The sequence below is a fragment of the Peromyscus eremicus genome, chromosome 15 (assembly GCF_949786415.1).
Source record: "Peromyscus eremicus chromosome 15, PerEre_H2_v1, whole genome shotgun sequence".
NCBI classification, from domain to species: Eukaryota; Metazoa; Chordata; class Mammalia; order Rodentia; family Cricetidae; genus Peromyscus; species Peromyscus eremicus.
The window spans coordinates 21,400,644-21,426,511 of record NC_081431.1 but is presented as its reverse complement, the minus strand read 5'-3'; the positions used below and the strand labels follow the sequence as shown (position 1 = coordinate 21,426,511).

The 25,868-nt window shown below is 38.8% G+C and overlaps 1 protein-coding gene across 1 annotated transcript; it reads right to left on the bottom strand.

Annotated features, from left to right (window-relative positions):
• Positions 1–909: 909 nt before the first annotated feature.
• Positions 910–9,582, bottom strand: LOC131925767 (pyrin and HIN domain-containing protein 1-like). Its single transcript, XM_059281120.1, has 6 exons — positions 9,304–9,582; positions 7,847–7,983; positions 5,231–5,389; positions 3,635–4,051; positions 2,200–2,388; positions 910–1,073 (listed from the first exon to the last, which is right to left on the bottom strand). Exons 1-6 carry the CDS (start codon positions 9,566–9,568, stop codon positions 1,011–1,013), a joined length of 1,230 nt encoding a protein of 409 aa, XP_059137103.1. The 5' UTR covers positions 9,569–9,582; the 3' UTR covers positions 910–1,010.
• Between the last annotated feature and the right edge of the window lie 16,286 nt (positions 9,583–25,868).

Below are 25,868 nucleotides of genomic sequence, written 5' to 3'. Positions count from 1 at the left end.
ATGGTGTCACCACTTTTGGGACCCATTTTCTTTCAAACCATCACACTAGGTTTCTAGCTCTTCGCAGATATGTCCCCCAATTCTAGTTGTCTCTCCCTCCATCCTTCCCCCAACTTGGACATATACCCAAAAGACGCTCCACTATACCACAAGGACACTTGCTCAACTATGTTCATTGCACCTTTATTTATAATAGCCAGAGACTGGAAATAACCTAGATGTCCCTCAACCAAAGAATGGTACATTTACATAATAGAGTATTACCCAGCTGTTAAAAACAATGACATCATGAAATTTTTTAGCAAAAGAGTGGAATTAGAAAAGATCATCCTGAGTAAGAAAACCGAGACTCAGAAAGACAAACACAGTATGTACTCACTTACAAGTGGATATTACCCTACCAGCTATAAAGTACAGGATAACCATTGTATAATCCACAGACCCAGAGAAGCCCAGTATCAAGGAAAGCTCAAGGGGGGAACACATGAATCTCATTGTGAAGGGAAAATAGAATAGAAATCTCTGGCAGAGCTAGTGGATGGGGGAGGGGGTCTCGATGGGAGGTGGGAATGGGAACAGGAGGGATCAGGTACAGACCCAATTTTAAAGCAAATAACAAATGGAATAGTTTGTAGAAGTACTTGATTCAGATTAAAAGTTTTTTTTCCTTTTAAAGTATAAGCATTATAAAACCAAATTGTGTAATTAAAAAATGTAAAAAAGAATAAGATTAAAATCACCATTTCCCCAGCACTTGGGAGGCAGAGCCAGGCGGATCTTTGTGAGTTCGAGGCCAGCCTGGACTACCAAGTGAGTTCCAGGAAAGGCGCAAAAGCTACACAGAGAAACCCTGTCTCGAAAAACAAAAAAAAAAAAAAAAAAAAAAAATCACCATTTCTTGGAGCAAAGAACTGACTTTTATCTGTTATAAGTATGATCATTTTTCTGTAGTTGGAACTGGATCTTATCTCTATAAACATCAGAAGTGTCCAAGTCTCCATAATGAGAATTCATGAAGTTCCGTAAAGGAAGTAAGACTGAGTGGTTGTTTCTCCTTTCCCAGCCTTGATGACCTTGAAGAAGGAAGTGATGTAATCAGATTAATTTTGATGGAGCTAGTCACACACTTCCCCTTTTACTCACATTGCCTTGTCTCTACGAGCCACCCCTAGCTTTTCATCATTGCCTGCTTCTTTGAATGATTTTTTGTCCCTGAAGTCAGATTTTTCTCTTTACTTGAGCTGAGTAAATGAGCTCCTTACTCCTAACCAGCATGAGTGGAGGTGGAAGAGCAAGAGGTGTCACGGAGGAGTGGGAGAGAAGGAGATGCAATACCTAAGGGCAAGGGTTGAGTGGAGGGTTTTCAGTGGACAGAAGGTCAGGAAGAATGTGCAAAATGCATGCCTGGTACAGCTGCAACGAGGAGGGTTTAGAATGTTGACAATGGTCCTGAGAACTGGGGGTCTCTATAACATTACTGTATGACTCAGGAGCTCAGCCCCTATATTTCATTTGTTTCTACTACAATCTTAGACTTGCTTTAATATGCAATGAATTCTTCAGGGATGCATGTGTCAGTGCGACAAGAGGGTGGATTCTGGTATTTTTGTGGTCTAATTTGCTCCAGGTATCCTTATATATGTTCTGTGAGTTCTGCTCATGAACCTTAGCACTGGAAATTATTTCTATGTTGTAGATGAGGACCTTTAGTTACTTCATGTCATTAGTCAGCTTGAAAAACTACAGAGCCAGAATTTGAAAGACATCTCTTAATCAAAGCAACATTTATATTGGGTAATCTCTATGCTTTAATAAATTCAATACTTTCATTACTTAATTTAGGATGAAATATCTGGCTGTTTTGAAACTGGGCTGGCTTTCAACTCACTACGTAGACCAGGCTAGCCTCCAACTCACAGAGATCCACCTGCCTCAGTCTCCTGAGTGGTAGAATTAAAGGTATGAGCCACCATGCCCTGCCCATAACATAACAGCTTTTGAGAATCTTTCTGAATTTCTGTTCTTCTCTATGATTAAAATGATCATATTTTAAAGGACAGAAAGAAAAGTTTACATATATTAACTGGAAAACTTGTTTTCTTCCACCTGTTGAATTTTCTTTGCAATATCAGCAGCCATTTTAGTATAATATTAAAAACATAGTTCTTAGGAAGGAGGATGTTCCCCTAGAGCACACACCTTCATGTTACTGTGCCTCGTAGATCTCAGCTGCACTTTACCCTCGTTTGATGTCAATTCAAAGCACAAGAGTCTAAGTTTATCTCCTGGATTACAGTCAACACTGGTCAGTCGTCCATAGACCACCACTTCCATCACCCCTGTATTATCTTGAATTTCATAGTAAATGAAGTCCTTCTTTTGATTTTTCTGAAAAAGAAAATAATACTCATCTTCTGAGAAATGGCCAGACACTGTCACATCTATGAGAAGTAAAGGGTGCCCACAGAATCTTGACTTTGACAGGACAAACAGAGCTAAAAGTTGGGACCTGGGGGGAGCAAAACATCATCAGATATTCTGCGTTGCAAATCCTGATTTGTAAAACTTTTTCAAACTTTAGTGTAGACTGGGGTGGTTAATCTTGGTTGTCAGCTTGACCATATCTGGAACCAACTAAAACCCAAGCATCTGGACACATAGGTGAGGGATTGTTCTTGACTGGATCATTTGAGGTGTGAAGACTAATCCTAATTCCAGATCATTTGAGGTCAGGAGACCCATTTTAAATCCAGGCCACACCTAATGGCAGCATACAGAAAAGGACCTGGAAGAAGGAAGTTTTGCTTTTTACCTGCTAGTCCTCACTATCACAGGCCACTTCATCAACTCTGCTCCTAAGATATTTCTTTACTGTAGAAAGATAGAACCCAGTGCATTCCTGACTCGGTGCATTTTGGGGCAGAAAAGTTTGTTTTGTTTTGTATTCTGGTTGTTATAACCTGTACCCCATTTTAGGAGGTCAAGTCTCATTCACCATCAAGTTCTTAATAATGTAGGAGGTGGAGGACTCAAAGAAACAAAATCTTTTTTTTTTTTCCTTGAGCTCAGAGCTTGTATTACCTAAGATTTATATTGGAACAAAATTTGATACATAATCATTGTTCAACTGTTTACACATAGAAAATATTCTTTAACATAGAAAGACTTGATTAGAGTATACTAAACAATGTTCATGTCTTACTCAACGTCAGAGAAAATAAAACAAGAAGACATATGTATAACTGAAATTTGGAAACATTTTACCAAGAAATAAAAGTTATATTCACCAAGCAGCTTCTTGGTAAATAAGCTACAGAGAAAATAAAGAAGAAACAAAATCTTAATGATACAAGTATTAATGTAAATGTCTACGAATGGCACAAATAGATGGTGTTGCTTAAAAAATGCCAGAGTCTCTTGGCGAATTTCTTTCTAAAGCAGTTTTCATCATGGTACCCTGAGAAGTATATTGAGACTGTTTTTCACATGTAAAAACAAGAAACCCTAGTTCCCGACACTGATCAAGGAGGCCTTGAATTTTGGCATGCAATAAGTTAACCAAGATAATCTGTCAAGATAAGACTGAAAATCTGAGATTGCAGAAGAAATTTTACAAAATAATGCAGTGGCTTACCTTCGACACCATAAACACTCCATTCACAAATATTCCTCTTCTTTTTGAGCAAAGATCATTGATTTTAGGTGTTGCATTGGCTCTTTGCCTCAGTGTGGTTGGGATATCCATTAATTGGTTATCATTTACCTCTGACACACTAGAGGCACTATATATATTTATGAACCCATTTCGGCCAACATAATCTGAGATGGTAATGACCTTGTTTGGGATGAACTTCTCCTTCAGGTCAATATCAAACACCTTCACCCTGAAGAATTCAGTCTTAGTGGCCACTGTGGCATGGAACATCCTTTTCTCCCGTATCATGTCATATGTGAATGGTTCTGTTGCTTTTAACACCATTACTTTTTTGGGACCTTGATGGTGACCCTCTTCCTCAGATGGTTGCTTAGGTACAGTCTTCTGTCTTGGTTTCTGCATAGAATGTACACAACAAAAATGGCACAATTAAGACAGCTAATTAGGAAGAGTGAAAGAAAAATCTGAGCAATAGCTCGCATGGTATAACAGTTCATGGAAGAAATGGAGATACAGGTAATAATGTCAGTTGGTACCAATCATACCTAGTAGATAAGAGGATTATATGTGCATTTTTCTAGTGTTGGCAAATGAAGCAAAGGTAACCTGAGTAGTAACTCACAGTATGACAACACTTGACAAAAAGTGCACAGGACTTGAGGAGCAGCTATCACACACTTCCTTTAGAAATAAAGGAAATTTAGCTACAAGTGTTTTCAGAAAAGACTAGAAACCACCTAAAACTGAGCCACACAGGATTATCTTTATAAACTATTCATGGATTGTTTCAGATAATAAAATCAGTTACATTGATAATTGGTTTCTTGATTGTCAGTTCAACATATATTAACTTACATTATTTTAAAAATTGTTTTTTTCCCCATGTGTATGAGTCTAAGAATGTTGGCATGTGTGTGAGCGAAGGAGAGTGGAGGATCTCCTATGGTGATAGTCTTTGCTTTTCACCTGTCTGAGATAGGACTTTTCCTGTTCACAGTTGTATGCCAGGTGAGTTGGCCCGTGAGCTGCTGGGGAATCTTGTGTGTCTGATCTCCCCCATAGGAGCACACTGTGATTATAGACATGATTGCTACACTGTCTGGAGTTTACTTTGTGTGCTGTTAGTTTTTGTCAACTTGACACAAACTAGAATTACCAGAAAGAGGGAATCTAGACTGAAAAATTTCCTCCATTAGATTGGCTTGTGGCCCTGTTTGTAGGACAATTTTTTTTTTTGTTATCAATGATTGATGTGGGAAGGCCCAGAGCTCTGTGGGTGGTGCCACCTCAGACAGGTGTTCCTGTATTATATGAGAAACAAGCTGAGCAAGTCAGGGGGAGCAAGCCAGTAAGCAGTGTTCCTTCATGGTCTCTGTTTCAGTTCCTACCTTCAGGTTCCTGCCTCGGCTTCCCTCAATAATGGAAGCTTAAGCTGAAATAAACTCTTTCCTTCCAAAGTTGCTTTTGTTTAGAATGTTTCATCATGGCAACAGAAAGAAAGCTAGGACAGGGTTTAATGAGCTAGTCCAAGGTTGTAGTAACCACCACCATTATGTTGTGAAAACAGAAAATTACCTTGGCTGGTATTGCTGGGGACACTCCAGCGGCCTGGGCACTGCTGGATGCTGTTTCTGGAGATAATTCAGGGACCTGGACACTGCTGGATGCTGTTACTGGAGATACTTGAGTGGCTTGGTCCCTGTTAGAAGCAGTTGCTAGAGATGACCAAGGAGCCTGGACAATATGGGAAGGAATAGGCAGCACCTTAAAGTCAGAAGGCTCTTGGGGGCTATTGCTATAGATACCTGAGGAGTCTGGCAAACATGTAAGATGGTGCAGTAGGCCCCTGAGTGTAGTCAGGAGATTTTCTGTGTCCTGCCCAGTCTCACAGCCTCTCAGACCCAAGTAAACACAGAGACTTACATTATTTACAGTCTGTATAGTCTATGGCAGGCCTCTTGCTAGCTAGCTCTTATATCTTAAATTAACCCACAACTATTAATCTATGTATTACCACGTGTTTCATGGCTTTACCTGTTTCATTACATGTTGCTCCTTGGGCGGCTGGCTCGCGGTCTCCTTCATTCTGCCTTTCTACTTGTTGTCTATCTGCTTGCATTTCCTACTTCCCTCTAAGCTGCCTTGCCATAGGCCAATACAGCTTTATTTATCAACCAACCAGAACAACACATATTCACAGCATACAGAAAGGCATCCCACAGCACTTCTTCTTTTCTGTCTAATCAAAACACAAGCAGACAAGGAGAATTCCGGGAAGAGGAAGGGCTGAGTCAGGAGTCGCCAGCCAGACAAGGAGGAAGCAAGATGACAAAACAGAACTAAGAGAAGGTATCAAGCCACGTGGCTAAACATAAGTAAGAATTATGGGTTAATTTAAATGTAAGAGCTAGACAGTAATAAGCCTGAGCTAATGGCCAAGCAATTATAATTAATATAAACTTCTGAATTTTATAAGTGGGCCACAGGACTGTGGGGGCCTGGTGGAACTGGAGAAAGCTTCCAGCTACACCCGAGGCACTTGTGACAACAATTCTTTACTTCTGGAGGTATCTATTTAGGTTAAAGTCTTTTAACTGACCATCTAACAGAGAGGATTGAGCAGACACCATAACAGGCTGCTCAGTCTTCTGTCAGAGATCAGGTTTCAATTTCAGTTTCTTGAGACTGAACAAGCAGTTTCTGAGGGAGAAGCCATGAACAAAGGGCAATTAATCACTGGTACCCTGAACAACAGGGACAAGGGAGATAGGATGTACCCAGCCTGGGTCACTGAGCCAGCCCCCACAATCAGCCAATACTAGGCCATCCAGCCTCCACAACAACTCAAGGTGATAACCAAATAAAGACAAAGACTGGGACTTGTCCAGGCCTGCCCTAAAATGGAAAAGCTGTAGTCTTAACCTTGCCCTGACTAGCCCTAGCCAATTAGAATGTACTAATATGACTGTTACTTGTTTAATCCAATCATATCTAAGATAACCTAATTTCCCTAGAAACTCCTCTTGGCTGTACTTAAAAGGAGCCCACATGTTCCTCTTGGGGTTGTCACCATTTTGCCTTTGTGTGGGATGATCAGCCCCAGCATGCTGGGATCTTTTCTCAAGACAATAAATGCTCTTGTTGATTGCATACATGGATGGTGGCCTTTTGTGGGACTTCTCCAGGACCCTAACACTAATTACTCTAGTTAAATTAAACTACTGCATAGTCTGTTGAGATCAAAATGATTTCATAATGGTAAACCTCCCCAAGAAGAATATTTATTTTAATTAAGGTTTAGATATAAGCATTTGGTAATATGATGAATGTTTAATCTTATGACAGAGTTGTAAAGTCTTCAGGTTTTGTGGGTTTGTTTCCTCTTCTCTCAGTGATCAACCTTTTTTTCTCTTGATAATGGTTGATTTTCCCTTTTCCTTTTTCTGTTGGAAACTAAACCCCAAGCATTATGCATGACAAGCTATTCTCTCCTCTCCTATTGCACTTTATTCTGAACCCCTAGTCATGGTTTTCAATGTTAAAAGAAGCACAATAACTTTAACACCAAGAGAATCAACCTTTCATCCCTGAGAAAAGTATCCTCTGAACAGAGAATCAGAGGTAGGATTGTCTCATATTGGAACAAACATTTCATTTCCATCACTCTTCTATGCATCTCTGTAAGCAGGTCTATATTTAGAAAGCCCAAGTTGAGGTTTGATGTCTTTTAAAAGGCTTTGGAAAGCTATGTGCTTAAACTGACTGCTATTTTACCAATGTCTGAAAGAAGAACAATGATTTAATCTATTTTATATACCTTTATTGTGCTTGTTTCAGTGGATGTACCACTAAGGCCATAAGACATCTTATGGGTGTTAGTTCTCTCATTCTGACATGTGGGATCTGGGAACTGAACACAGGTCATTAGAAGGCAGTAAGAAGTACCTTTACCTGTTGAGACATCTCACTTGCCTGAGTAGTGATTTTTTATTCCTATTGTATAGAATTACATGGTACAAGTTAAAGTATGCAGTAGTCCTGACACACGAATGACCAGTAAGTATGAAATTGGTTACTCCAAATCTCCATTTTTGCTAGATCCTATGACTAGACAGACAGATAAATCTTCACTCAATGGTAAAAAGGGGAGGAACTTTAGTAGAGTTTTCATTGGGAGCTTAGCCACCATACCTGTGTGTTGGATGTACTCCTGCCCAATTCTGGTTCTGAATCTTCATTTGTGGTGGACATAGGTTGGAAAGTACTGGCTTCATCTCGCTTGCATCCTCTTGTTGGAATTCTGCATCTTTCTATCTGTTTCCTTTTAGCTGATGCAGGAGAGAAAACACAGTAAACTCAAGGACATCACTCTTAGACAGCTGGAGTTTAGTTAGTATTATTTACTCTCAGGTTCTGCTTGTCTCATGGTGTTTGCCTACCTCTGTCTCAGAAGCTTGATGAGGCCACAAGGTGTCATATGCTACCAAGTCAGGCACAGGACTGTCTCAGGGGTTTCCTTGTTCTCTCTAGGTGCAGTGGACACAGTCTTCCCATCCTGGGGACTTCTGTGTCCATCAGTCAAGCCCTGCCCCAGTCCTCTTATCATACAGTCTGTTTTTTAAAATTTAAAGTTTAGGTCTGGGGAGATGTTTCAGTGGGTAAAGCCCTTGCTCTGAAGCATGAAGACCTGAATTCAGATATCTGGTGACAACTTAAAAGTGCCCATCTAGAACTCCCAGGCTGAGCAGGCAGATGTAGTCATCGGGCTTGCCTGTTGAGCTGAAAATGAGAGCCTCATGTTCATTAAGATAACTTTCCTCAAAAAACAACACAAGGAGCAATGGAGGGAGACACACAGTGTTGGCCTCTGACCCCTAAATGCTTGTACAATGACAATCATTGACAAAAAATCTTCTGTAGATGATCACTCCAGATTAGAGAATCATTGAAAGAAGTGATCTGATTTGTGATATGACAAAACGATGACATTTACTTTGTCTTCCTATCTTTTGTTTCTGTTTGGTTTTATCTTTTAATTTGTTAATTGCTTATTTGTGTGCTTCTTTTAATGCAAAGTCTAGCTACAAAGACCAGGATGGTTTTAAACTGAATATTTCCTTGTTCCAGCTTCCTTATTCCTAGAATCATAGATGGGAGTCTCTATTTCCAAATTAGTCATGTTTTTTTTTCCCCAGTGACTATATAAAATAGAACTACTTCTTATCTCTGGGAGGTAGACTTTTACTTAGTTATTGACTACTTTATTTCTTTTGTAGAATAGATAATGTTGAGTGTCTTAATGGAGCATTAACACTAATTGATTTAAATATCTTAAAATAAGAATTATTCCAATATTTATTTTATAATTTTCTCATCTTTATACAGTAATAGAAGGTCTCATCTCTTTCAACAGCTTCTGCATTTTTATTTGCGCCAATGCCCTCAAAGATATCCAATCCCCAAATGTAGAATTCTTTGTAAGAAGGAAGTTTTGTAAGCTGTCAATTTTTGACATCTGAAATACTGCCATTCTATAGCTCCTAAGGCACACACTGTGAAAGCCATGTCAGTTATGATCACTGCATGGAGCTAGCATGCAGTTGGAGAAGTTAAAGAAAGGGTGGGAATCCAGGATACTCCCCTATTACCTTTTGCCTTCTCTTTTTTGAGTTTATCAGCAAGGTCTCCAAGTCCTGGCATCTCTTTATACAGGTCTATCAGTTGGTCCATTCCAGCATCTTTTGGGAACTTGTCCTCCATCAAGTCAGCAATCTTAATTCTGTCATAATCATCTTGCATTTTTCTATTTAGTTTTAGTTCTTTACTCAACAATGATTTAACCATTCTAAAATCATCGTCACTGATACCCATTAGTCCTACCAGAAGAACAATTTTCTTGTATTCATTCACCATTTCTCAAATTATGGGTGAACCTAAATGAGAATAATAGCATACAGAATTACACACATTCACAGACAATTTCAAAAACATGATAAACCTAGGTGAGCGAATGACCCATTCCACAGTGCTCATAGTTGTATTTATGAGAGATAGAGTTAATTCCCAGATGTGTCACTTTGCAAAAAGAATATAGACCTAATCTGTTAATAAACAAGTCCAGAAAATTCTTCCCTGTTAACAACAGTATCTGACTTAGGTCTGTCATGGTTTGTAGTGGAAGAAAGTGGAAATAAACAATTGTTTAGAGTATGGGTTATAAGTGTTGTCTTAGTGTTACTACTGCTGTGAAGAGACATCATGACCATGGCAACTCTTACAACGAAAACATTTAATTGGGGTTGTCTTACAGTTTCAGAGGCTTAGTCCATCATCATCATGATGGAGAGCATGGTAGCATGCAGAAAGACATGGCACCAGAGAAACAGCTGAGCGTTCTACATTCACAGGCATCAGGAAGAGAAAGCCACCAGGCTTGGGTTGGGCTTTGGAAACCTCAAAGCCCACCCCCAGTGACATACTTTCTACAAGGCCACATCTATTCCAACAAGGCCACACCTTCTCATCCTTACAAATAGCGCCACTATATGGTGACCAGGCATTCAAATCTATGAGCCTATGGGGACCATTCTCATTCACACCACCAGAAGTGTTGAAATTCTGGATCTTCTTTCTAATAGTCATTGATGTTGGAGCCTATTGCTGGATGTCTGCCCATGGGTTCCTGACTCTTCTCACACTCTTAACTGAAGTGTCTTATGTACAAAGGAGCTGCATACATAACTATTGGTTGGCTACAACACGATGGCCCATGCTGGGGCCACTGACACTTGCCCACTTGGCTTGGAACATCTCTCACTGGCATTCTGCTTCCCATGGTGTTAAATCCTGGTCTCAGGGTCCTCTGTGCCTATATGACTGTCACTGTGCTGAGCATCTACATACTTTCAAGAGTCAGGTCACAGAATTTATTGGGTAGGATTATATCAATACTTGTTTGTTTTTTTCTCCTTTATGCTTTGATATCATGAGTCAGTTTTATTTCTTCATAGAGTCTATTTTCTGTATATAAGTCATGATTAAATTCAGTTTTAATCCTCCAATCATTCCTCGATTTGTTAAAAAAAAAATCTTGCTCCTTAAAACATCTTGGGAGGCCTTGAATGATCTGTGCCTTTGCATTTGTTTCTTTATACCTAGTATGAGAAGCTTTAGGGTTACAGTCTTCCCTTACTTGTCCTGCTTTGTGATGTAGCTATTTAGGGTTTCATTATCATCCTCGCAGTTCTTATTGCCTGCCTTCCCATGGTGACTTTTAAGAAGAAAGGGAAATGAGACTTGTCTTCTGCAAACTTCCAGAATGCCTGAAAGAACATAGTCTTGTGAGTTTGGATCTGATTAGCCCTTTGTGTACTTCCTTGATGACTCAGCATATGGATGGAGTCCAAGTTAACATAAATCTATAAGTTATCTGTGTTATATTTTGTAAATCTTTTGTATAATGGGAATTATATATTACATTTTCTGGGTCTGTCCACTACTTTCCTTTTGTGAAAAGTTAAGCATGGTTGAAAAGGCCCAGATAGTGAAAGGAAAATTCATCTATTGACACATCACAGTTTAGATGATTAAAGACATTAAAGAAAGAGAATGCTCTGTAAACCTTCAGACATGGAGACTATTATCTTAGGGTTTCTATTGCTGTGATAAAACAATGACCAAAAACAACCTGGTGAAGAAAGGGTTATAACCTGCAAGGTCTTGCCTTAAAATCCTGCCTCGATTTCACTTAATGATAGACTGTGTTGTAGAAGTTAAGCCAAAATAAACTCTTCCTTCCTCAGGTCACAGAGGAGTGCTGCTTACTGGCTTGTTCCCCGTGGCTTGTTCAGCCTACTTTGCTTTAGCACCCAAGGACCACCAGCCCAGAGATGGCACTGCTCACAGTGAGCTGGGCCTTCCACAGCAATCATTAATCAGGAAAATACTCCACAGGCATGTCCAAGGGCCAGTCTGATTTTCTCAATCAAAGTTCTGTTTTACAAAATGACTCTAGTTTGTGTCAAGCTGACATGAAACTAGCTATCACAGCCAGATCACCTGCAAAGATTCAAGGACAAAATTAGAACTCATTATCACCAGCAATTTGCCTTAAGCAAAAGTGTATGGATTTATATATACTGTTTCATGATGTCATAAACCAAAAAGCTTTAAAAATATGTTTTGATTTGTTTAATGATTTGTGACAAAACACATATCTCCAAAAGATGTGTGATGACAGGAGGTATGAGTACATTGTGTGCAACCCACTTACATGTGAATCATCATGTTTTGTTGTTAAAGTACTGTCTTGATCTGGTGGTAATGATCCCTATCTCAATGAAGTTTCCAGTAATATAGTATTTAAGAAATAGGCATTAATATCCATCTGCAGATACCATATTCTGGATAGGAAAATCTATTTTCACTGGTATAAAGAGATGCCTTCAACTTACTATGAATTAAAAACAAAAAAGAAACAAAACTTGCTGCTAGTATCTTAACCTAGATAAAATGATAATAAGGCAGTTTCAAAATATACTGTCTGACACTACAAACCTTACTGGTTTCAAAAGCCAAAATCATAGAAAAAGATATTATAATTAACTGTGAGCAAGCAATAAGTAAAATTGAGACTACCACAGAGTAAAAACTAAGCAGAAACACAAGCTTTGCTGGCCTTGCCTCTGCATTACAAGTGAAGCTCTGATCAAAGAGAGGAGAAACAGGAAGGATATACGGCTGCAGGAGGGAGGCAAAGGACGCAAAGGTTCACTAATGGTTTCATCTTAAACTGTAAGACATAACTTATAAAGAAAAGATAAGTAGCCGGGCGGTGGTGGCGCACGTCTTTAATCCCAGCACTCGGGAGGCAGAGCCAGGTGGATCTCTGTGAGTTCAAGGCCAGCCTGGGCTACCAAGTGAGTTCCAGGAAAGGCACAAAGCTACACAGAGAAACCCTGTCTCGAAAAACCGAAAAAAAAAAAAAAGAAAAGTAGGAGAATATAGAAGTATTACAAATGAAATAACTATAGCAAGAGCAAGGGAAAAAAAAAGAAGGTATTAATTATCGGTCTGAATGTAAATGCTATAGTCAGTTAAGTAAAAGCTTTTGCTGACTTTTACTTAAGATATGTAGCTATTGTTAAATTAATGATAATCAAGCTACAATCTATAGAACCACAAAGGGTAGGTATTGAGTAAAGGACTAGAGCTTTGGTTCTCAACCTTCCTAATGCTGTGACCCTTTAATAGTTTTTTATGTGGTGACCCCAACCATAAAGTTATTTTAATTGCTACTTCATGACTGTAATTTTGCTACTGTTATGAATCATAATGTAAATTTCTGATAAGCAGGATATCTGTGAAAGGATCTTTCAAACCCCCCAAGGGGACCGATCCACAGATTGAGAAACTCTGGACTAGAGTGAAGAGACAGATCTCCTTAAGAAAGGTTAATAGAATAATTATTGATGGATGGGAGGCTGAAATAGGAGGGTAGAATGGGGAGGGGAGAAAGGAGTTGTGCAAGGGAATATGGTGAGTGACATCTAAAATTAAGAGCCATTTGAGGGGTAGTATGGAAACCTAATGCAGTAGAAATCTAAAATATATACATATATATGAAGGCAATCTAAATGAAATTGCAAAATAATGGGGGAGAGAGAGTCCCATCTAGCCATTGCCTATTACCAAATGAAGCTTCCACTACCGGGATTGGCTTACATTCAATTGAGTTGTCGTCCAAACGGGCCCCACAGAAATCCCCAAACAACCTAGACTGTTGTCAAGACTATAGGTTGCTCTCCACAAACTGACAGCAGGGCTCCATTGCTGAAGACAACACCTACACAACTCGTTGAACATGTAGATATCAAGTTAGTGCCCTCATTAACCCCTACTTGCTAATAGCTTTGGTACAGAAAGGTAGTCTGCACACCACCAAAAGAGAAACATAAACATCAACCCAGCTACAAACCCTTTGATCCACAATGGTGTACTGCTTGAAAGATTTGCTAGGGCAATGGTGGCACAAAACTTGTGAGAGAAACCAATCAATAACTGATTTGACATAAGGTCCACACCATGAGATGAAACCAATACCTGACACTGCTTGGGTGACCAAGAACCAAAGACTAGATGGCACAGGGACCTAAAGGAAAGCCAAATAATAGATGTAAAGAAAGAAAGAAAGAAAGAAAGAAAGAAAGAAAGAAAGAAAGAAAGAAAGAAAGAAAGAAAAGAAGTGCAATGATGAAATGTCTCCTAAAGATTTCCTGCTATACTCATAGATCTGCTATACTCATCATCAGAGAAACGTCCTCCTGTAGCAGATGGGAACACATATAGACACTCCACAGCCAGACATTATGCAGAGAATACGAGACATTACAACACTCAATCCTCCATGTGATGTTTCCATCAGATCTCTCCCCTCAGAGCTCAGGGAACCCTGTGGGAGAGGAGGATTCAGAAAGAGTTTTAAGAGCCATGGGGGATGGAAGCCTTCAAGAAAACAAGATCCTCTAAACCAACCCAAGCAAAGCTCATATGAACTCATGGAGATGGAAGCAACATGCACAGGGCCTCTACAGGCCTACATTAGGTCCTTTGCTTACATTATGGATTCCTGTTTAGTGTTTTTATGGGATTCTTAAGTGTGCAAAGGAATGGATCTCTGATTCTTGTGCCTTCTCTTGGACTTTTCCTTCTGTTTCTTTGTCTTGTCCAAATTGGATGTGATAGTTTTTGTTTTACCTTATTATACTTTATTTTATTGTATTTTTTTTTAAAAGAATGAAAACCTAGCCAGTAAGGTAAAGGGTAGCAACTGAACTGTCATTTATATCTGCTGGGAGATGGAAAATCAATGGAGCGACACTGGGTATATCAGTCTCTCCAGGGAAGGCCTCATATTCAGGAATAGTTGACTAACACATAAAGGACTCTACAGTTTTTTGTTTGTTTGTTTGGTTTTGCTTTTTTTTTGTGTGTGTATGTGCTTTTATTTGGTTACAGTTTGATGGTTTGCTTTATTTTTAGGTATTTTATTTTGTTTTCTTGGTTTTTGGGGTTTTGTTGTTGTATTGAGCTTTTTTTTGAGAAAGAACTTAAAGTTAGGTGGGTAGGGACAGGGAGAGCATCTGATAGGATTTGGGGAAGGGGAGAATGATCAAAATATACTTAAATTTTAAATTGTTTTAAATAATAAAAATATGATATGAAAGAAAAAATAATTCTTGCTATGATTCTAGTAATGAGCTGGGTTGAGCTCAGGCCTCCAGAGAGATTTCAGTTCATTGGGAGAAAAGTGGGAATCATGTCTGCACACCAGTAAGGAAGATGGTCATCTGGGAGTGGAGGAGGGGAAGGTAGATAGGCTAGGGTGGAAATTTGATAAAGTATAACAATAGGTCCAGATAATACAACTGATTGGAAGAGCTTGCTCTCCAACTTGGCATTGCTAAGATCAGTCAGGGTGCCTGCATGACTCCATCCTTACTTAAGTTAATTAGCTGTGAGAGATTCCTGAGGAAAAAAACATGTGACTGAGAATGTTTGCATTGTAATATGTAAATTTCATTGCTGCACATAAAAATGATATATGGTTAAGTTTTACTTCTAAGTTTTGTTGTTTTCCCTCTATGGTTTAATAAAACTTTTTAATGGATTTAATGTTAAAATTTTTTGTAGGAAATGTCCACAGGCTTAGTATATGTATCTATATGTATGAATTCACCTTTATATGTAGCTGAAATAAAGCACTTATTAAACAAACAAACAAAAAAGAGCTTCCATTCAAGTACACATGAAGTACTCTGCCATAGCACATAGGTTCTTCAAAAGATTCTATAAGTATGCAATATACATGTATTGCTGCTTAAATTTCCATCACTCCCTTACATCTTACCATCAGAAAACCAAAATAGCTGAAACAATTAACCTTCAAGATGGTGCAAACTAACAATAACTGAAATAACACCTTTACCACCTGACAGAAAAGTGTGAAGAGAACATAGACTGGGCTTGCAAAATTGTTAAAACAGCATGTGTTTACATATTATGAATCTGACAACCTTTCTACTGCATATGCCCATTGGTTGTCATGCTGCATAGTGCTGAGATACTAAAAAACTCTATTCCATATCTAGAGGCATTTTTCACTCATGGTAATTTTTCATGTCACTATCTTGACTTTCCCCCAGTCACTCACCACAGCCACCAGGTAACCGTGTACTCCCCATCCAAGATAACTAGAGCCTCCCTCTTACCCCCTTACTCGGGCTACACTTGGAAAGTTTATTAAACATTCTGAAATATGCAAAATGTATTTTTCTTGGCTCATTCTACTGTGGTGGAGGAAGAAAGATGTCTGCCATCTTCCTGAGTGAACCATCCGAATCCAGCTACTGTGGGTTCATTGCTGACTGCAGCAACCTCCGGTTCTACCTCCGCTCCCCCAGAAGAACCAGCAAGGTTTTTCCCTCTGTTCTCGTGGTTTCCACAGAGGTAGGTATCTACAGAAAGCAGGTAGAACTCACGTTGTTGGAAGTTACTTCAGAGGTGTCAGGATGCTGAGATCTTCTACAGAGTAGGACGCAAGGCTTCTCCCCTCCTCCTCCTCCTCCTCCTCTTCTCCTTTTTCTTCCTCTTTGTAGAGTGTGTTGAGGGGGCAGTTGGTGTGTGTGTGTGTGTGTGTGTGTGTGTGTGTGTGTGTGTGTGTGTAAGAATATAAGCTAATAAATCTCTTGGTATTGGAGAATGTAATCTATAGAAGTTCAAAGGATAGACTACTTCATAGACTGAGCCTTCCTGGGTGCCTCAGCCTGTGTTGTTTTGTGGGTAGAGGAGAAGAAACAGTGAGCTCTCCTCCCAGCAGCTTTCACAGCTTTCGATTTCCTCAGATACCGAAACTTAGCAGTTTCTTTCCTGTATCTTTTCGTGATGGTGAAAAGTCAGAGACAGTTACACTTCTTGGTTGTTTTTTTATTTTTCTTACAAGTCTTATAGGTACAAGATTCAAATTTAAAAGCTCCATATCCAACCAACTCACAAGTGATTTACTAGGAGTCTACATTCCTTTACATGAGATGAGACCTCAGAAGGAAAAGCTGAGTCACAGGCCACTTCTTGCTTTCCTGCTCAGGATGAAGGCCACAGCAGGAGGAGAACTTGGCTGTGTTAGTTGCCAGTGGTGCTTGAATGGGTTTCAAAGAAAATCTGAGATGAAATCACTTGGGGCTTACGCGCTTCATGCAGCATTCACTCACTTATTAGTTCTCAAACCCTGAACTTTCCAGAGTATAATGTTGTTACAAACCTACCACTCCGACCTCAAATAAACAGAAAGCACTTTGGCATCAGCCTTCCTCTTGTCTGTAATTAAGTTGTCCCCTTCCAGTGATAAAGGTAATCACTAAGGGAAAAATGACTTTCTTCTGGTCAAGAGAATGGAATCTGATTTCAACCTCTGGTCCTTGGTGGAGACCGACATTCTAATCAGTTCAGAGCACTACATACTGTTGTTGCCTCCCTTAAAATTCATCTCAGACTACAATCTCCTGGCCTAAAGACCATTCTTCCAGCTGAAGACAGACTAAGGAGGAATAATAATCCCCTTAATGAAATAATAAACTTACTCATCCTAGAAGTTCCTCCAGTCAGGAAACCACTTACAGGGCTTCTCCCACATACCACTACTAAGTTGGCTGACTGATCCAAGTTCTAATGTTAAAAATCACACATTTCCCCTTTTCTTGCTTTCTGTCATTTTCTTTCTGATGCTGGTCCAATACCTAAGTGTGCTTAGCAAACATGCCTGCTTTCATGGAGCTTAACTTAGAAAGACAAGACTCTCCCTCTTCATCTTCCCACTTTTTTTAAACTGTGATTTTTTTTAACTGAGATTTACAGCTTGTATGCCTGATGATTTTTCTTTGAAAGTGTAATAAAATTGTCCTTGAACCTCCTTCAGTGTTCATTTCAAAATTCTTTCACTAATATGATTAAGAACTCAAAAGAGAACCCTGATTTCCATGGTAACAGCAATACATATTGAGGAATAAAAACACAAATATTCAGAAGGCAGTTTGACAACAGGTTGTTTACTACAACAACAACAGCAAAAACTACAGCAGTAGGTCGTGCCCTTTCAGGGCCTATCCCCTCTCCAGCCATGGAAGGGTTTTGAACCGGTGTACAGTACCAGGCATGGATTCCTTCCTGTGTACCGGTACTCAAATACTTTTCGAAAGCCATTGATTAGCCCTATAACATTTGTGTTACTATTATACTGGTTGTTTTAGTGCATGAATAATGGAAAAACTGTACAGGAATTCTATCGGCCTTTGAGTGGAATAATGATAAAGCATAGGTTGGGACTGGAGAGCAAAGTATAACTTTATGTAAACATTAGGGCGACACAAACCAGATCTTACCTGCTACATACAAGTAGATTTGGCACTGTTATTCAATCTTCATGGCATAGCATGTAGGGAATATGTGAGTAAACAAAAATTCATGTTTATTGCACTTACTGGTCTCTGTACCTAACCATTATGGACAAGACGTAGATTCCTGGTATCTTAGTCTGTTTTGTTTTTTTTATACCGCAAATTCTCAGAAAGCATAGTTGACAAGAAACAGAAATTTATTCTTAAAGTTCTGGAGGTTGGGAAACCATTTGATAATGCTTTGTTGCTGTATACATGTGTTAACGATGGTTGGGGACTGAATAGGGTGTTTTTCAAGTTGTTGACATCTTTATTAATTGAAGCAAAAGCTCACATGGATTGCAAATAGCAGGAAAACCTTAGTCAAAGCCAAGCAACAGGACTGATGGGAAAGCAATGTGCTGTCAGGAGGAATAATGGGCTGTATTTGTGAAGATATTCAAATGTCCCAATTTTTGTTTGGGAATTACTTAAAAGTAATTTTAAGTATTTTCAATTAAAAGTAATTTTAAGTGACTTTAAAGTATTTTAAAGAATAATAAAGAAAAAGATGCCATGAAATTAACAGGGAATGTGTGTGTGTGTGCGCGCGCGTGTGTTGGGGGGGGATGATACCATAAGAGTTAGAGGCAGGAAAGTGTTAGGTGGAAGTGATGAAAATACAGTAGTCATATAGAATTCACAAAACAATAAAAAAGCATAGGTAAAGATGCCATTTCCTGTAATTAAGAGCTGTTTTTTGTGCCTTTTATTTCTACATATGTATATGATTTATTTTTCCTGTACTTAAGTTTTTATGATCATCCTTTCAGTGGTGTCCAGGTTTTCAGAAGGAGGACTCTTGTGAAGTTTCCATAACTGAATCATAGTTGAGGTGTCTAGTACCAGCCCTGATGATCCTGAAGAAAAACACAAAGGATAAAGTTAGATAAGTTGTGAAGTAGTTGGCCACAAGTGTCCATCTTTATTCATGATGTCACCAGGACTCATTTATGTCTCTTTTGTTGTTCTTGTCTATCTCCTTGGATTTTACCCATGGGATCAGCTTTCTTCCCTTGCTTTGGACTATGAAACTATTTACCCTTCCATAGCTTGAGTACAGCTGGAGGAGCAGGGTGTGCCACTGAGCCATAGGACAGTTCCTAAGGCAAGTGTTGCGTGGGAGGCTCTCATTGGGCTGGGAAGAAGGTACAGAAAGCATACCTGTGTGGGGAATGTCTGAATGATGGTGCTTAGAACTAGGGAGACGGAACTTTTTTGAGAAATGAAAGAAGTTGTTAGGAGGAGATATTCTTGCTATTCACTGCTGGTATAGTACAGACTCAAAAGAGCCTAGAGCCAGATCACATATGATTATCTTCACAATGAATGAACTAATCATGAAGCTTCATAGATAATAAAATAATTTAAATGAATATTGGTGGATTGAATGGCCGTTCAAAATACATTATATGACTTTTAAAGCATATAAATAGGTATCATGTGATTCAATCTTGTAGGAAAATGCTGTATATGTGCAACAAAAGACAAAATTCAAAGGAAGAGATACTGCATTTGAGAACAGATTTCATATACTTAAACGTTTTATTTTAGTTGTTTTTTTTTTGTATGTGGCTACTTCCTTACATTTTAAAAGATGGTGTTATCAGCTCAATTCAAAATAAATGAAAAAATAATCGGTGGTTGATTCTGATTGGCCATGTGTTTTTTACATCCCTTTTACCCGAAGATAACACTTTCTTTGTTCATGGAGGGAAAAACAGAAATGACAGCCAAAATAAAAGAGAGATAAATGAATGGCTAATTGTAGTCCTGGAAAAGCAGAGTTGGTTAGGTGCTTAAGGAATCACAGATTTTAGTACATGAGAATTAAAATGAACTGAGGACATGATCTCAAAGTATATATTTAATCAAAATTAGTGATTTAGTTAAATAAAGGAATATATATCATCCAGTAAATCATCACTCTGTATGGTGTTGCTGGAAGCACTTGCAGATCCTGGAGACAACGGAAAGATGCTAGAGGCACTGGAATGTATGGCAGGAGGGTAAGTTAAATGTGCCCTGAAAGAATGGACTGCACAGTCTGAGTGTCATGGAATAGGGATCTAGATCAATTGGTAGAATGCTTGAGTAATATTAAAAAAAAACAATCAAGATTTATTCATGCATCTAGCTAGGTTCAAGTCTTTTAAATTGTCATGTTATAATTCTGGCTAAATAAAACTATCACACAAACAAGAAACATTTGTATATGAAGTGACAAATATATTTAGGGTTTCTAAATATACTTTTCTAAATGTTCAAGAGGTTAAAAGTTTGAGATTCTAAATTTTGCTTCAAAAGTAACAGGTAAGTTACTCAAAAAACACTTGCAAATTCCTGGCTTCTTTGTATATTGATGATCCCTTGTGGTTCAAGTTTGATAAAATACAAAGCTTAGAAAATAGCCTAACAGACTGCTGTCATTCAAAGCAACATTATTATTAATAATGCCTTTTCTTCAAGGATTGTGCATGTTTATAATTATATTAGGAGCACTATTTAGGAACACAAGTAGTTAGATATGCCCAAGAGCTGCATATTCCAAATAATGCCACTGTAATTGTTAAAAATCACTACATGTTGGTCACTTAGAGAGTCCTGATACATTGTTATTATGCAATAAAAGAACCAGACTTTACAAATTGTGGCCTGTGTCTCAAAATATATACCTGATGAATCATCATATTAATTAAATTAACAAATGAGAATCTAGATGAGAAGACTTTTGTTCAAGATTATGATTATTGCACTTATATTAAGAAGGCATCTGAGTGGGAACTGGAAGGTGTTGCTTTTAATGAGGGAATAGCTGGGAGGGTTTGCTGGAGCTTCAGGGGGATCTGTACTGGTATCTGATATGGTTAAAAACTCATTCATGACCTCAAATTGTCTATTTGTTGTACTACCACTAGAATTTTTGATTGAGTTCTTTCTTTTCTGAATGAAAAAAGACTTAAATACCTTATGTCTGGATTATGGTTTTCAGTCACACAGAACAATATGTCTTTTTCCTTTCTATCTTTTTGTAGAGAATCTTTACTTTTTTCTCTGGATGGCAGCATAGTCTCAGATGCTCATATCATTTACCCTCCAGCTACCCTAGCCTTAGTATGCACCTATTTATTAGAATTATGTTTTCATACTTCACATCCATGGACATCATTTGGCATTTTCACATACTTGTGTCATGACACTGTGCTCTCACCTGGTCCTTTCCCCACTGACTTCTCCTTGTTCCTGTATTTCTCTGACTGGTTCCCTTCATTGCTCAAACTTACCCTCACTTCTGCTTTCTTAACACATATATTACATCTCTAGTTATCCCCTTCCTTAAAATTTCTTCCTCCTCTTTCATGATCTCTTTTCTAGTTTTATGAACTACACACACACACACACACACACACACACACACACACACACACACACACACTTCTCTGTCACCAATTAAAATCCAGAGAACACTTCCATGTCTAGGGATAAAGAATGGGGTCTATGGGTGTTGCACACTGACTTCAGATAACTCTATCATGTACAACTTCCAGGATATTGTGTTTATAGTTTACTAAAATTGTTTCTTTCCAATCAAGATAACGTACACATTGTTTCCAGATAAGTGTTCTCTAGCCTCATAAATCCACAGCAATGATAGAACTATTTCTTTGACCTTTTATGAGAGATGGTTAGAAGAAACACAGAATCTTAGAACTAACATCAACAGCAGCATCCATGGGAAAATTAAAAACGGGCAGTGCTTTTCTGTAGGAACTCTGTCTTCAGACTTCATCCCCTGTTATTCCACTGATGGTGAGGATGCTCTGGGTAGAGTGTAGCTCAGATCTTGAGTTAGAAGTCACAGACAGCAGTGATTTAATCTCTATTCTTACATCCCGTTCTGTAGAGTTGTACAAGCTTTCTCTTGCTCATCACCCCAGTTAACAGCTTCAAAGCTGCAGGTTACAGGTAACCACAGATATTATCATATCAGAACACAGTAAACAGGGTGAGAATAAAAGGAACAAAAAAGGGGGGCGGTTATGATAGGAGTTGATGGTTGTAGGTGTGACTTGGCTCATCTACCTCTCTTCTCACCTGGGGCAGCAACTTTTCATATGATCTTACTGTCTAGCAGGGAGAAAGCTAATCCTGAATTAATTTCAATAAGGTAAATGCTGTGATGAAAGACTAGAATCTTGTCTGCTCTTCTCAGGAGGGTGTTTCAGTGCAGAACAGCCTGAGGATCCGCCAGCCTGGCGCCTTACTGTTGAGTATATATATTGGTTGGTGAAGTGGCAGGGATGATGAGTTTGAAAACAGGGGAAGAACATGTGCCAAGACGGCTGCTGAGAGGAGGATAAAACAGTGGAACTAAACTTATAAGCTTCATCACAAGCAACAGAAAAGGGGCTTAGAAGAAATTGGATAGTAGGGATGGACACACTCTTGTTCATCTCTGCCTGTCTACTCCAGCCATACCCTACTCTGGGTCAAAACAAGAAAGAATACTGGTGAGGTCAGAAACCAACCTCCTAAATGCATACTCTCCTAAGAGCAAACACCCTGTACTACACTAAGATCTTGGTACATTCACTTAATAACTTAATGATTGATTTAATCTTATGATGAAGAAAGTGGAACAAGGGATTAGTAAGAAGCTCTTCCAAGGTGATGGTTATTCTGGTGATATGCTTTGGGGCAACACTAGCATTGGGAAGAGGATGGTGCCTTAGAGGATCCGCTGGGGAGTGGTGGGATCTCATAAGGAGTCCAGGGACAGTCCTCCTCTTTCTTTTGATGGCTGAAGGTTTCACAGTAAGCTGCTTCTCCCGGGTAAGCTTCATTTTCTCGGAGCATCCAGGTGTTGTGAGCTCATTTCTCCTTTTCTGAAAGATTTGTTTGTCGTTTTCTCTGGGTAATTCTGATTTTCATTTTTGTTTGTTGGATATGAACTCAGGGCCCTGTGCTTTTGTGCTTCATCCCCAACCATTAGTATAGTTTTTAAATATTCGATAACACAATATTTTTAATACCAAGAGAGCTCACTTGTTCATATTGTATTAAAGTTATATTTATGTCCTTGGGACTCAGTCCTCTTAAAAGACGGCCAGAGGTGAGCTCAGGGTCGCCTTATACAGGAGCAGAGCCATTTCATTTATGTCACTCTGGTCATCTCTGTGGTGACAGAAGAGCAAAAGGCCTACATTTAGGAAGTCCTAGTTTAGAGCATTTTATTTTTATTTATTTATTTTTAAGACAGTCTTACTCTGTAGCCTTGGATGGCCTGGAACTTGCTATGTAGACCAGGCTCAGTTTAGGTTTAAATCTTTTAACCAACTTTAGAAAGCCATGTTATTGAAGTAATTATCACCGTAGTGATAATCTTTTAAAAACTTTTTAAAAACATGCAACCATTTTGTGTTTCCACCACTGGGAATTACATTGCACTGAAGTAGTTCTAAAACAAAACAGATAACCGGAAACCATCAATTTGCTGATGCTAAACCGCGTTTCCATTAGTTCCTCAGACTAGGTAAAGCACTAATTATTCTCAAAAAGGACAAAAGGGGAAGGAAGAACCAGAGTAGAAGAAGCTTTTCCCTTGAAAGCTGGACCATTTCACCTGTGATGACCAGGTCTCTGAGGTTGATCCTGGTTTCAGGTCTTCATTCATGGAGGTCATAGGTTGGGAAGTATTGGCTTTAGCTGGCTTTTGTTGGGCCCATGCAGTATTTCATTTTCCTTTCTTTTTCCTTTGAACTGATATAATAAAGAGAGCACAGTGAACCAGGAAGCTGTTACTAGAAGAGCGGAAGTTGATCCTACGGTTTCCTCTCAGCTCCTGCTTGTGTCTCTGTGTACATGCTTACCTCTGCTGCAGAAGCCCAACATAGCCACAAGGTGGCTAAAAGTACCAATCCAGGGACAAGCAGTGCCTCAGGAGTGTCTTTGCTTTTCCCAGGCACCGTGGACAGCCTTCCTATCCTGGGGATTTCTGTGGACATTCATCAAGCCTTGCTCCAACCCTCTTATTGTACATTCTGCATTTAAGATTCTAAGGTTTCTATGATGATAATGGTATGTCCTCTTCTGCAGAAGAACATTCCAAATTACAGCAACAGAGAAAGAAATTATGATTTGATTTGTGATGTGGCAAAGTGGTGATATTTGACTTTGACTTCTTACCTTTTTTGTTATTGTCATTTTGCTTTTTGGTACAGGGTCTGTGTAGCCCAGGCTGGTCTCAAAATGCAGCTCTCCCTGCTCTAGCCTCCCGAGTACAGGTACCACAGGTGTGTACCACTATGCTTAATTTTATCATGTTTCTTGTATTCACTGACTTTATAAAGGGAGCTTGGTCATATCTCTGAGGTACAAGTTTACTTATTATTAATAAATATTGTCACACATTTATTAGCAGGGTAACTATTAATATTGGAGCAAATATATTAATTAAGCATGAGTATTACTTCTTTAATTTTCAGTGAAATGTTCTCTAAATTAATTTTTTTTTTTTTTTGGTTTTTTGAGACAGGGTTTCTCTGTGTAGTTTTGTGCCTTTCCTGGAACTCACTTGGTAGCCCAGGCTGGCCTCAGACTCACAGAGATCTGCCTGCCTCTGCCTCCCGGTGCTGGGATTAAAGGCATGCGCCACCATCGCCTGGCCTCTAAATTAATTTTTATTTTTAAGTATTTAATATAACATTAATTTATTTTAATTTGCTTTTCCCTCTCATTTTCCACCTTTAATTTTTTTAGATTTTCTTTTTATGATTTTCTGTGTATAAATATTTTGCTTGCATATATATCTGTATACCACATGCATGCCTGAGGCCTAAGGAGGTGGTGAAACACAATGTGGATGCTGGGAATCGAACCTGGGTCCTTTGAAAGAACAAGTGCTCTTAATAACTGAACCAGCTCCTCAGCCCACAACATTAATTTCTTATTTGATAACTTCACATGTGTATGTAATTCATTCTGGATCAATTAAGTTTTTAATTTTACTTTATCATTTTCCAATGTGTCTATTGCATTGGGATCTATAATCTCATTCAACAGATTCTGCTTTAAAAAAGTTTCAACCCTCCTGAAGACACCAATGTTAAATCCATTAGAATTATTGTAAGAAAGAAGTTCTTGAGGATGAACTTGCTGGGGAGGGTTGAGAAGAGGTGGCACCCAGGATATTCTTCTGTTACCTTTTGTCTTCTCTGTTTTAAGGTTTTTAGCAAGGTCTTCAAGTTTTTTAATGAATTGACACACTTCTATCAGGTTGTTTAGTCCAGCATCTTTTGGGAATATGTCCTCCATCAGGTCAGCCATCTGAATTCTGTCATAATCATCTTGCATTGTTTTAGTTAGTTTTAACTCCTTTCTTAATAAGACCTTGATTGTCCTAAACTCGTGTCATCCACGTCCTCTAGTCTTTTTAGAAGAACAATTTTGTTGTATTCACTCATTATCTCTCAAATTGTGGATGGGCCTAAAAGATAAAAAATGGATACAAGATTACACATATATACAGACAACTCCAAAATAGAATATTCCTGTGTGAGTGAATGACCCATTCCATAGTGTGTGTGAGTGTGTGTGTGTGTGTGTGTGTGTGTGTGTGTGTGAGAGAGAGAGAGAGAGAGAGAGAGAGAGAGAGAGAGAGAGTGAAAAAGAGAGTTAAGTACAAAATGCGGCGCTGTGAAAAATAAGTGGAAATGATCAATTAA

What these genes read in the sequence shown, in the direction of transcription:
- LOC131925767 (XM_059281120.1), bottom strand. Translation starts at nt 9,568, where the DNA reads ATGGTGAATGAATACAAGAAAATTGTTCTTCTGGTAGGACTAATGGGT. An exon ending in CAAAAAAGAGAAGGCAAAAG is followed by an intron (nt 7,984 to 9,303) that starts GTAATAGGGGAG and finishes CTCCTGCATCAG; the next exon opens with CTAAAAGGAAACAGATAGAA. An exon ending in CGAGGCACAGTAACATGAAG is followed by an intron (nt 1,074 to 2,199) that starts GTGTGTGCTCTA and finishes TCCTTCTTCAAG; the next exon opens with GTCATCAAGGCTGGGAAAGG.